Consider the following 14,004-nt stretch of genomic DNA (forward strand, 5'->3'; position numbering starts at 1 on the left):
CTGATGTTTGAGCAACCATCTGAAGAAAGCAAGAGACGAAGTCTGAGGAAGGAGGATTCAAGGCAGAGGAGACAGCAAGCACAAGGCCCTGAGGCAGCAGCATGCCTCATGTATTTGAGGAGGCTGGTGAGGCTGACGTGAAATGAGCACGAAAGAGGATTCTAAAAACGAGGGACCAGTGGTTGGCCTAAAGGCGACGTTGCTAGACTCCCACGTAGTCAACGGTGGTTCAAGTTCTGGACTCGGTAGCTTAAACTCACTCTGGGTGTATGTATGTGCATGCCTAAGATTCCAAGAGGAGAATGGAGGAGAAGGGATTGAGGTGTGGCCATCACCCCAGGCGTGACTTCTCACTTTCTGTCTCCCTGTCTCTGTCTTGCATGTGCCCTATCACAAAAATCCCAAAAAAAAAAAAAAAGAAAGAAAAGAAAAGAAAAAGAAACAAGACCAGAAGGATGATCTCCATGATCATGCACTACAGTCTAAGTTAATATAAGCCCTTTGTCTTTTAAACAAGTAAGAAAGTGTTACAGGCTCACCCTGGCCTCATTACTGAAAACAGGCTGCCTACAGAGAGCAGGGGGTGAAAGTTAGAGATGAGTTTGGAGGATCTTGCTGACAACAAACGATTGCATCTCAACCAGAGTGGTAGTTACAAAGATAGCATGAAGTGAGCAGGTTCCAGTTGGGGAAAAGTTTCCTGGAGGGCTGGAAAGAGGCAGTAGCGACACATCTCAAAGGCGTCAAGGTATTTGGGGCTATGCCCTGCCAACCTGGTAGAGCCTGATTAGAGGTGCTTTCCAGCTGGTACTATGCCATGCCAAGGAAGCCCTGGCCCTCACTAGCTGGGCCCCTGGACAAGTCATCATTTATTTCTCAGGACTGAAGTTTCTTGACCCAGAAACAGAAAGGACAAATACCTGATGTGCCCAATGACTCTGGATGGGACTCTGCCATCTTAAAGTATCTTCTCATTCTGGGAACTACAATTTGGGCTCATTGAGTAATTTTTAAGGCATCTGAGCTGCTACATCAGAGCGACACTGTTCTTTGAATAAGTAAGCAGCTGATTTTCCCTCCCCTGGGCTTCCCACTGCACACAGGATTTATGCTTGATTTGCTCCTTAGGTGGTGGCCTTGGGGTGGGGCAAGAGAGAAAGCGCCTGTGTGTTATGACAGGGGCACAGAAATTCATCTCAGCCAGGCTGAGCCACGCATCATAAAAGGCCAAGATCCTAGTGAAAGCGTGCGTAGACAAGAAAGTACTTTTGACTAAGAACAGGTGCATAATTAAGCAACACCCACTCCCCATGTCAATGCAGATGGCCTGAAGCCCTGAACTGGGAAAAGCAGAAAACAGTGTGCCTCATAATTTCACAATCCAGGGCAAACAGGAAAGGTCACTGCTAAGATTAGTTAGCCTGAAATGGAAAATATGAAACCTTTAATAAAGAAAAACCTCATCTCAGTCCAATTAACATGGTAAAAAGATAAATAAATAAAGTGTTTAGCAACTGGGAAACTACTCTTTTGGTAATAAAATGCAGATGTTAAGGAAGGCTGTGGCTGGCAATCTTGAGCGAGGCTGTCCCATTTGAGTCACTTTTCTTCTCAAAGTCCCTGCTGAATGAGTCACGACACACACAGCTGCCTGCCTGCCCCAGGCTTGGGTCCACAGGTGGACTCCTACCTCAGTCGAGCCAGGTAGACTCTGTTTCTCAGCAGTTTGGAAAGATGAGCTGATGCTCAAGTGAAAAACATAAGAAAACTGGGCTGGCACAGGGGTATTTGGGACAAGCATATACACTCAGGGGCTTCTAGATAGATAAAAACAGGGACCAGCAGTTAGTGTAATGGCTATGTTGCTGGACTCCCACGTAGTTGACCGCGGTTCGAGTCCTGGACCCAGTAGCTTAAACTCATGCCGGGCGCGTGTGCGTACATGCCCAAGATCCCAAGAGGATAATGGAGGAGAAGGGATTGTGGCGTGGCCATCCCCCCAGGGCGTGATTTCTCGCTTTCTGTCTCTCTGTCTCTCTCTGTCTTTCTGGTGAGTACACACGCCCTATAGCAAAAACCTCTCCAAAAACAAAACAAAAAGGAAAGCAGAACAAGAAACTGCAGGGCCCTGGAGAAACCAACAGAGAAACTCAATGCTAATGTTCCACTTGTGGGCCTCAGTCCTTGGTCTCAGCAGTTCCTGCCCTTAGTTTCTTTCTTTTTCTTTCTTTCTCTCTTTCTTTTTCTTTTTCTTTCTCTCTCTCTCCCCCCCTTCTCTTTTTAAAGAATTATTCATTTAATTTTATTTATTATTATCACTCTTCAATTTGACCAGAGAGAGAGGGCACGGATAGGGAAAGCAAGCTACTAGATTCAGGACCATGTGGGAATCCAGCACCTCAACCACCATACCACCTGCTGGCCCCACCTTGTTTTCTTTGAATAGCTCCTGCATCCATCCAATAAATTCCTCTTTGTGGCTGAACATCATTGGAATGATTTCAATTTCCCATAACAATTAACCTCTAAATTGTGTAGTACTGGAATCAGCAGGTGGCATGGTAGTTAAGGCCCTGGATTCCACATGGCCCTGGAGAAACCAACAGAGAAACTCAATGCTAATGTTCCACTTGTGGGCCTCAGTCCTTGGTCTCAGCAGTTCCTGCCCTTAGTTTCTTTCTTTTTCTTTCTTTCTCTCTTTCTTTTTCTTTTTCTTTCTCTCTCTCTCTCCCCCCCTCTCTTTTTAAAGAATTATTCATTTAATTTTATTTATTATTATCACTCTTCAATTTGACCAGAGAGAGAGGGCACGGATAGGGAAAGCAAGCTACTAGATTCAGGACCATGTGGGAATCCAGCACCTCAACCACCATACCACCTGCTGGCCCCACCTTGTTTTCTTTGAATAGCTCCTGCATCCATCCAATAAATTCCTCTTTGTGGCTGAACATCATTGGAATGATTTCAATTTCCCATAACAATTAACCTCTAAATTGTGTAGTACTGGAATCAGCAGGTGGCATGGTAGTTAAGGCCCTGGATTCCACATGGCTGACTGCGATTCAAGTCCTGGACTTGGAAGCTCAAACGCATCAGTTAGGCTGCTCAGCACAGGAAGATAATGCTGTTCTCCTGGAGAAGGGCAGTGAGACTGGGAAAAGGTTCAGGAATTGTGTCTGGAGTTTTGTAGGACTACTTTAGGGTATCACACAGTAAGTGAAATAACTGGCCATCCCTGCAGCTGATCTGGAATCAGCTTTTTAAGCTGATCTAGGGAGGGAGTTAGAAATTATTCACCTTCTTTTCCTCCACCTTCAACAGAGGATTTGGCTGTGATCATGGTCTCAGTGTTCTCTGGTTATCTCCGTAGAGCACTGTTTAAGAGTGATCATGACTTGGGTAATTCTCCCTTAACCCTGACAGGTCACAAACACCTTTGAGGAAAAGCTCAGGGGTCCTTACCTCCAGAGGGCGTGCCAGCAACTCTCCTGAGGAATTTAACCCACTCTTCCATCTCCGCCTGGGAGCTGGCCATGAGGACGTAGGAGTCCTGTCCTGTCCGATTTTGGTCCCATGAGGCTGGAGGAAGAAGTAGCACATGTAACAGTCTTAGAGTGGTAAGGACGCCAGAACAAGGGGAAGGGCAGGAAAGACAAACTCAAGTTGATTTATTGGTTCAGTGAAGCACCAGCAGTCAGATAACACAGAAACCTTATCTGATTATCCTCAGTCCCACTCAATATCCGTGTACTCATATGGTTTTTGTTGAAGCTGTAATTCGATAGACACACATGGCTTACAGTCAGGATAGCTTGGGCAAAGAACTAGTTCCAGAAAGGACAGAAGCCATTTCCTTCCAAATGGAAGAGGAAGTTCATTGTGCATATTTAGAATCAGAGGAGACAAGAGTAGCCTTGGCCTCTGAAAATCATCTTGCACAAGAGGATGACAAAAAGAGGAACTGAAAATTCTCTGTATCGTACCACAAAGGATTGTCTCCCTTTAGATTAGGTAGGACCTTGAAAGTGATGGTGCCTTTAAGAAAATGGCTTTCCACTTTACTATCATTTTAGAATTATTTGTCCTTATTAAACGTGTGTGTGTGTGTGAGTGTGTGTGTGTGTGTGGTATAGACTACTGTAAGCTTAAGTGATAATGGGAGGACAAATCCTCCTACTCAGAGGATTTTTAAAGGGCAAAGTAGTTTTAAAGGGCTTTTGGTTCACAGCTCACAGTGAACTTTCAGCTGGAACTCTCAGTAGGGTTATCCTAGACTGAAAACCCAGGCTTTGGGACACATGTTATCATGGGTGGTTGTGTCCCATGAACTGCACTGCAAGAAGGATCTTGGAAATAAAACCCTGTGGAAAAGGGGCTGAATTTTTCTAGAGAGGAGAAGCTGGGAAAACAGGCTTTTGCTTGTCAGAGGAAGAGAAGAGGATAGAAGTTAGGATGAAAAGTGAAAGGAGGGCCCATGAGGGAACTACCAAGGAAGAACTGAACTTAATATTTTTTATTTGTTTTCCATAAGTAGTCATATTAAAACCCAGTTTCAGGGTTTTAAATATTTTTGTTCATTATAATTCTCTCTAGTTATCCCCAAAATGTCAAACACTCATGTGGAACTTACTACATACCAGGCACCAAGTGCTTCATGTATATTTCTATTAAGTTCTATCTATCATCATCAATGTCCCTATTTTATAGATAAAGAAACAGAGGCAGGGATAAATTAAGTAACTTGATCATGATTAGACGATAGTAAGTGGCAGAGTCAGAACTTGGACTCAGGCAAGCTAGTTCTATAATGGGCACTTTTGAACTGTGGGTATACTGTCTTCTTCACTTACTCTCTTATGCACAAAACCACCTTGTGTAATTGGTGAAGAAGAAATTAAGGGAAGGGGTACCCTGGGCACTGTGGCCTCCCTACCATGGTCACAATACAGCAGTGGTGGCAAAACTGTATGTCCAGATCAGCAGTCCTAGAGCTGGGAGGGCTAGGATTGGTATAAGAGCAAGAGGCAGAGACAGGGAGATGTAACCTCACTGTGGTATATCCAGGCACATGAGATAATATCTCCTTGCTTGAAATGCATGTAGGGAGGATAACTTTTGGCTGGGAAGAGATGTCCTAAACATGGTATTCACGTGTGCAGCAGGTGATACACAGCATCCAACACACGTGAAGTGTTCAAGTAAATAGCAGCTGTCATTTCTCATTAGGTGATGTTGAGCTATAGGAGGTGCTGACCTGCCACCATTTTCGACCTACTAAAATTGCGATTTCACACAGTTCAATGTGTATTTCTAACTGTAATTTTAATGTCCTACTCACCTTGTAGACTGAGTTGCTTTTCGTGAGTAGGAATGATGCCTTTTCTTATCAGTCTCTCAGTGCCTAGGACAGTGTCTGGCTCTGAGCACACACTCATATATGCTTTCAGTATTGATCTGAATGTGCCCCCATTTAGCTCATGAACATTATTTGAATACTCAATACTAGCTAATGAACTAAAATAAGCTCATGAACTATATACAGAACAACTATTCATGTTTTTATTTTATTTTATTTTTTATTTTCCAGAAGGTGCATACACTTTCTGAAGATAGAGAAAGAGTGATAGAGGGAAAGAAAAGAGAGAGAATTTAAAAGCATCCCTCATGAGGGATGGTCATGCTGCAGTTCTTTCTCCTCCATCTCTTCCTGTTTGTGGAATTTGGGGCACACACACACACACACACACACACTCATCAAGCATGTTTCTCAAGCTGCCAGATCCCAGACTCAAACTGCACAGTCAATAATGTAGGATCCAGCTGCTTTAACAATTATGCCCCTGGCTGGCCCCACTACGCATTCATAGGTTGGTTGGTTCACTGGTTGAAGGACTCACTGAATATAGCCTCGATTTCTAGAATCAAGAAGTAAAATGGGACTGTAATGTACCTCTGCATTATTTTCTGTTGCTTACCTGGAATGATTTCAAAGACAAACTTGCCAGCTTCATCTGGGTTTGTGGCAATCTCCTTGATCGTACTTCCTGGTAGATACATGGAGCCCTAAAAGAGCAAAAGTCCAGCCTTTAAGATAAGCAACAATTATGTCACCTGTGACCTAATATTAAGTTGGAGAGCAGATAGCATTATGATGGGAGGGTGAGGAGGGCAGGTGGAGAGGAACGTGGAAAGCTTCCATCTCAGCTTCGATGGGTTCTTCTGCTACTCAGGACTTGGTCAAACTAAGTGGCAGCTACCTACCTGAGAGCAAGCTAGGTGCCTAGAGAGAAAGGGTGAGGCCTTGGCAGTGAGATGACATGTTACCCTCACTGACATTTGCCTCTTCCCATTTTTCTAAGGACCTGAATTCATGACCACTCAGACACTTGATCTTTTAGAAGGCCTAGAAGATCAAGATTGACCATACCATGTCGTCAAGACTGACCATACCATATTGCTGCCTGCCAGAGCAAACAGTAAGGACCCAACTACAGGTAGCCATGGCGGAGCCGGGCACTCAGTAAGGATCAAATTACAGGCAGCTGTGGAGGAGGCGGGTACTCAGTAAGGACCAAACTACAGCAGCCATGGAGGAGGTGGGTACTCAGTAGCAACAAGAGCTGCTGAGTAGCACTTTCTAGGTGCCTGCCTCTTTGCTCACAAACTTGAATGTATTATTCACTTAATCCTCCCTTCAATCTTCCATGCAGGGTATCACACAGATCTTACAAGGGAGGAAAATGGGATCAGAACGGTCCCATTATTTGCTCAAGGTCATGTATTATTCACTTAATCCTCCCTTCAATCTTTCATGCAGGGTATCACACAAATCTTACAAGGGAGGAAAATGGGATCAGAAAGGTCCCATTATTTGCTCAAGGTCGCAGAGCTAGTGAGTGGGAGAAGGATAGTTCATCCCAGAAGTAAGTCCAAGGCCAGTGCTGCCATCACAGCTGAGGTGGTAGGAAAAGGAGCCATTGGAAGAGAATGAGAGTTCAGGGGGATATGTGACCCCTTCTACGTGGATATGCCATTAGAAAAGCAAGTCACCTGCATGCACGGGTGTATGCATGCTGCTTTATCCTTTACAGTTTACACTTTTAGATCCCCACAGCAGCACCATATCAAGAGCAGGGTGAAATTTATTACTTGTACTTTGTGGACAAAGATATGCATTTTGGAGGTCTAAGTGATACACAAAGTGACACAATTAATTCGTACCAAAGTTACTCATCATTAATATCTCACTGGATGTTGAAAGCAGCACGTCTGATTCTGAGATGAGTAAACCTGTGTCCTGTATTCCACAACAAAGTATGGATGAAGAGAATCAGCAGCAGAGAAAGCTATAAAGGCAAGGATCTTAAGGAAATCTTGGAACTAAGATCAGCTCAGGAACCTGAAAGAATCCATGTTTCCTGTCAGTCTAGAAACAGAGATGTCTAAGACTAAAGGAGAGAAAAAGAAAGGGGAAAGGAGGAGTAGAGGAGAAGAAGGGGCAAGAGAAAGGACAGGAGGAGGAGAAGAAAGGGGAGAGGGGAGCGAAAGGAGGAGGACAATGAGAACAAGGAAGATGAAGGGGAAGAGAAAAGGAAAAGGAGAAGAAAAATAATCTATGACTGAATTCTGCAACTCTTCTACATTCCTCTTACTTTATTACCTAGTAAGCTCCACCTTCATGATCCTCACCATCTTTAGTAAGTTACATCATTGCCTTCAGGAAAAGAAAAATGCTGGGCTACTTTAGATATATTACAATGTCAGAATGAAAGGTCATGTTACTTTTAAACAGGAAGGAGAATTGTCTGGTAGGAGGAGAAGGAAAATGCAGTTTCAAAGGAACCTGCCTCTCTTTAAGTATCTCTCTAAACTCTCATTTAAAACTCCAAATCACTTCATCAGCAAATAGTAAAATTAAGATCCTAAAAATGCATATACTATTTGCTGGGCAGTTACTGGGCGTTAGACTGTGCTAATCGCCCTGAAGGCTAGCATCTTTCACCTTCTTAAGGACTCTTTGAGGAAAGGACTGTGCTTTTCCCCATCGGAGAGATGAGGTTAGTTAGCTGACCAAAGACCACCAAGCTAGTTAACAGGAAAGCTATGATTCAAACTTGGTTGGTGTGATTCTGGGATTACAAGACTTTACTTAGAGTTCCCATTTGCTGGAAGAAGTCACAATCAGAGGTAAAGTTGCTCACACCAAGGAATAAATGACTAATTGCAGGCCATCCTCACACTGAGCATGACAACCTTGAACATCACAAATGGATAAAGGGATGTGGGTAGGGCCAGACAGTGGTGAGGTGGTTTAGGCAGCTGGATCCTGCACGGCCAACTGAGGGGTGTGGGTCCCAAACCTGGCAGCTTGAAAAACACGCCAGATGCATGTGTGTGTCCATATCATCCTGAGAGGAGAACGGAAGAAAAGGGATTGCAGTGTGGCCATCTCCCCAGGGAGAGTGATTTCTCACTTCCTCTCTCTCTCTCTCTACCGCTCTCTCTCTGGTGAGTGCATGCACCCTATAGTAAAACAAAAAGAAGAAGAAGGAGAAGGAGAAGGAGAAGAAGGAAGAAGAAGAAGAGGAGGAGGAAGAGAAGGAGGAGGAGGAGGAAAAGGAGGAGAAGAAGAAGAAGAAGAAGAAGAAGAAGAAGAAGAAGAAGAAGAAGAAGAAGAAGAAGAAGAAGAAGAAGAAGAAGAAGAAGAAGAAGAAGAAGAAGAAGAAGAAGAAGAAGAAGAAGAAGAAGAAGAAGAAGAAGAAGAAGAAGAAGAAGAAGAAGAAGAAGAAGAAGAAGAAGAAGAAGAAGAAGAAGAAGAAGAAGAAGAAGAAGAAGAAGAAGAAGAAGAAGAAGAAGAAGAAGAAGAAGAAGAAGAAGAAGAAGAAGAAGAAGAAGAAGAAGAAGAAGAAGAAGAAGAAGAAGAAGAAGAAGAAGAAGAAGAAGAAGAAGAAGAAGAAGAAGAAGAAGAAGAAGAAGAAGAAGAAGAAGAAGAAGAAGAAGAAGAAGAAGAAGAAGAAGAAGAAGAAGAAGAGACATGAAGTTGGGGGAGGAAAGAGTGGGGCTAGAGGATAGGGGCACTGAGAGAAGGAGGGATTTTCTCAGGGAGGGAAGGGTGGCCCAGGTTACGCATAACCACTTTCACCTACTTCACAAGTTGACTAGGGTACACTCTGTATACAGATGGAAAGAGAGAGGTTTATTTTACACCACAAGCTGAAAATCCTGCAACAATGAAGCTGGGGAGGTGCAGGGGGCAGAACCGTGACAATGGAATGATAGAGGCATTTTGCGTTGGCTCATGAGAACTATTGCTCATATTTTCAGGAATTCTGTGAGTCAGTGTTAGATGCAGCTATTACTAAAACTTAAACTGTAAGTTTACAATGAAATATGTCTTGCTGAAAAAGATAATAATGCTCAATAGCTATCATTTCCTATTTATTTTACTACTATTTCTGCTGTGGTGGTTGTTTGCATCTATTCTCCATCAGTGTGGTGAAGATTCTAAGTAATCTGTGTTATTTCACATCTCTTCTCAATTTTGAGTTCAGTGATAGTGTGTTCGTAGCTTGAATCAGTCATGATGTGAATATTTACATTACAGAAATTAGCACACAAATCAGCTCCCCCACCAGAGAGCTGGCTGTTAGACATTTACCAGCACGCCACTGACAGAAAACCACCTGTGGTAATGTCTTGGAAAAACAGGGAGAAGAGACAACAGGGTGGTGGGTCTACCCTACCAAGCTAGGATTGATTGAAATCAACACTGCAGCAAGACTTGAGGGCAATTTGCAAAAATTCTGTTTTAAATATCTTCCCTGATGAAGAAGCTTTTTAAATGGGCTCTATAAAGCTAGTTCCTAGACTTATAGTGCATTGTACACATTGTACAGTGAGAGCTATACAGGACCTTTCTGACAATGCAGGAAAAAATGCATACACTGCCTTCTATAGAGGGACCACAATTCCCCCAAAAACACACACTAAAAAGGCTATCATACATGTTCCGTCATTCATTTAATCATTCTCCTTGGTTGGAGATTAGGTCCAATGTTTATCATTATAAATAGCATTATATATCCCTTCTAAAGGAGATTAGGTCCAATGTTTATCATTATAAATTTCATTACATATCCCTTCTAATTTCTTTGGATAGCTTCTTAAAACCAGAGTCACTTGGGTCTAAGGGCATGATGTGCTTTTAGTAAATCTGATTAAATGGCTTTCTAGAAAGGTCATCCCAGCTTACGCATATATCATCAGTGTATGCCAAGACCCTTTTCCCTGCATTGCCCCAAGACTATATTGTATAATATCTACTATTTTGGTTTAGGGAGAGGGAAAGGTATGTGTGTACGGGTGTGTTCTTTTTTCTTAAATTCGTATTATATCTCAATTATAAAAAATTAGGACATAAAAGAAAGTAAACAATTTTGTATACAACCCTAGTCTTTAAAGATAACCAAAGTTAACACCTTTGTTTATTTTTTCCATAGACACAGAGTCTTGTTTTTGTCAAGAATGGGTTAGTATTTACAATATCTTCTCTTGTAAAAAATTTTAAGACAACAATATTATTATAAACATATCTCCATTTAAAAATACATTGATTTAGAGTATTAAAAGTCTGAGTTGTATTTGATTTCATAGCTATAATATATATATATATAAATGTATGATATGCTAGTTCCTTCCACTCACTGGGCATTGTTTTCTCATCACTACTAAACAACACCGTGGTGAAAACCTGAACAGGCAAATTTAATTATCTACATCATTCTTAACCATTCACTTAGCATACATTTCTACAATTAGAAATGTGGTCTAAGGGTTGTTATTTTTTACATTTTTTTAAAGAGAGATTTTTACTATAAGGCACATGTAAAGTGAGAAATCACCCCCAGGGGGATGGCCACGCTGCAATCCTTTCTCCTCCGGTCTCCTCTCGGGATTTGGGGCACACACACAGGCACCCAGTGTGAGCTTAAGCATCTAGGCCCAGGACTCAAACTGCAATCAACTACGTGAAAGTCCAGCCACATAACCATTATGCCATCTGCTGGTCCCATAAGGGTTTCTATATTTTAAAAGGCATATTACTCTCCAGAAAGATTACACAAATCTTCCTTTATGCCAGCTCTGCGTAAGAATTCCTGTTTCCTAGTTATCATGAACATTTCTAGAAAATCTTTGCCAATTTTATAAGGGGACATTGCTGTCTCATTAGCGTACATTATATGTCCTCAACTGTTACCAAGGTTGAAGATTTTATATGTGCTGGTTGTCCAAACATTTCTTTGGTAAGTTGCCCATTTATATCAGTGCTCATTTTGTTACTATGGTATTTGGACTTTTCTTATGAATTTGAATATAATACTTTTAATATTTAAAAAATCTGTTTGTCATATAGACATACACAATTTTTCCTATTGGGTCGTGAGAAGAATCATGACATATTTCTCTATTTTTTTTTTTCTAGCAAAATGCATCATGACCTTTCTGGTGACCCAATAGTTATTCTCTGCAGTTTCACTTTACTATGCTAGTTTTAAGATATCCTTCTACTTATGAAGTTAAATTTGTCTTTTCCTTGTGCTGTCTTAAAAAAACACACTCCCCAAAGATCACATAGACAACTACCTTTTCTTCTGGTAGCCTTATGAATTTATTGTTGACATTTAGATCTTTAATCTAACTAGAATCATGAATGGTATGAAGCATAATGTGGAAAAGTACCTTTACTTTCTCCAAGAATTGAGCTTGTCTATACCTTTCATTTCACTTCTAAATATATGAAACATCCAGGAATCACAAAACAGCATTAAACAATGGCATAAAAATATAGCTTTATCTTAAACATATTTTTCTTTGTCTTAATAAAATAATTATGACTTTATGAAAAACCTATAAAGATATCCAGTTACTTTTTGTGATTATTATACATGAATATCATCCTACATTCCAAACAGTGGGAAATTAATGAAATAAATTGTGGAATGTCAATGCAAGAGATTATTTTGCCACAAGTAGTAATTACAATGTAGAATAATATTTATTGTAAAGGGGCAACTATTCATGATATATTATTAATTTTTAAATAAATGATATAATTATACTAATCTTGCATTTGCTGACTTTCTAAATTCATATGTATAGGAAAAGCTGAAGGAGATGGGGATTTATATGACTATTTCTTGCTTACCAGACTGTGAATGATTTTTATTTCCGACTTGGTGATTTTCTGCATCTTCCATATTTGTTTTTATGCACATCTATAGCTTTTATAATCAAAATATACATATAAGTATACAGTAAAATATTCTTTCTATGTAATTATCATTTTATTCTTAAAGAGTTTTTTTTTAATTTGAAATGAGTGTTATATTTTAGCAAATGCTTTTTCAGCCATCTATTGAGGGGTTGTGTGTTTTTTTCTCACTCAATCTATTGATCTAATTATTACATTAACAGATTTCCTAAAAATAAACCATCTTGGACGTCCTAGAAGACACTTTACCTAATTATTTCAGGCTAATTTAATCTTGAAAAAGCCTTGAGTTCCCTTCTCTCAGGAGTAAGCAAGGATCTTTAATATTTGTTTTACATTTTGACATGAGTTTATATTTTTACATAACAATTTTTACAGTTGCTTCACATCATTTGATCCTGTGACAAATGCAAACCAAGTAGTACTGTTTCATTTTATCAAAGAAGTAAAAGGGGTCCAGAAAGGAACTAATGACATGGCCAAACAGTGGCAGAACCAAGAAAAGAACACAACAAGATTTGATATAAAGTACCTCTCACCTTCTACGAGTCATGGAATCAAACACTGCCCACTTGACCTTTCTATTGATTTAGAACACCCAAAGCATTTTGGCCATCTCTTTTATTGTCTGCAGATGGGATGACTTCCTGCATTATGTGAATCCACCAACCATCAGTGTTGTAGCCTGGGATTGCTCAGCTCTGATAATGTCTGGGTTATTTAAAAAGGGGAAGGAAGTCTGATTATCACGCACAGGATACCTGGCAGGAACCAGTCTGTGGTGGGGTCTCTGTGGTCTTCTCTGGGCCTCTGATAGGACAGACAGAACACTCAGAGCCCTTAGGTACAGGGCCTGGTTAAGCAGGTCCTGATGATGCAGCATAGATCCTCAAGTCTTCCCTCAAAGAGAACTGTCCTCTTCTAAAATGAATGTTTCATTTTGGTCCCATTTACCTGCCTATCCACCTCCAATACCCACACAATTCTTACCTTCATACTTCTTAATGTTTTATCCTGGCTCCACAAGATTCTAGAGTCTGTCTTCTCTAATAAGTTCCTTCTAGCCCAAGTCCACCATTTTATCTCCACAAACATGAGCTCTGGGAAAGTGACCAGATGTCCTGATTGCACTGAAACATCAAGTTCACACCCTGTCTCCCCAGTGTAAATATTAATAGTGTCCCCTTTTATTCTTTCACACTATAGTGGCCATGAAGTATCAATAAGATATGGAAAAGATACCTAGGCTGAAGATTTAGGATCTCACAGCCTCATCTACTCCATCAGGAAATTCTGATCACTCAACTTTCAAGGTATATTTGGCAGGGCCAGCAGGTGATGTGATGATTAAGGCATTGGACTCCCACACGGCTGACCGTGGTTCAAGTCCTAGACCTGGCAGCTTGCTTTCTCTTTCTCTGTCTCTGATGAACATGTGCCCTATAGCAATTTAAAACATAATAATAATAAATAATTACCAAAAAAGACATTCTTTTTTAAAAAAAAGTGTATCTGGAATCTGTCCATTTTCCCCTATTCCACAGCTCCCACTGAAATTCTAAACATCATAACTTCTCACCTAGATTACCTTGCAGCCACTCCCCCAACCTCTGGTCTTTTGTTTGTTTGCTATAAGGCCCTTGCACTCACTGGAGAGAGACAAAGAAAGAGAGAGAGAGAGGACATGCACACCCCGGGGTGGGGGTGAGAGAGGACAGGGGGATGACCACAAT

General features: G+C 41.0%; 1 protein-coding gene across 2 annotated transcripts in view; it reads right to left on the bottom strand.

Annotated features, from left to right (window-relative positions):
• The window catches only part of ARHGAP25 (Rho GTPase activating protein 25), a 95,481-nt gene that overhangs the window by 38,315 nt on the left and 43,162 nt on the right, over nt 1–14,004 (bottom strand). For both annotated transcript variants that reach the window (XM_006151293.3, XM_027772988.1), the window contains exons 3-4: nt 5,976–6,063; nt 3,463–3,579 (exon numbers count right to left, since the gene is read on the bottom strand). In XM_006151293.3, coding sequence (XP_006151355.1) covers nt 3,463–3,579; nt 5,976–6,063 — 205 coding nt within the window. The remainder of the gene's footprint in view (nt 1–3,462; nt 3,580–5,975; nt 6,064–14,004) is intronic.

This window comes from Tupaia chinensis, unplaced genomic scaffold (assembly GCF_000334495.1).
Source record: "Tupaia chinensis unplaced genomic scaffold, TupChi_1.0 Scaffold000316_1, whole genome shotgun sequence".
Lineage (NCBI taxonomy): Eukaryota > Metazoa > Chordata > Mammalia > Scandentia > Tupaiidae > Tupaia > Tupaia belangeri.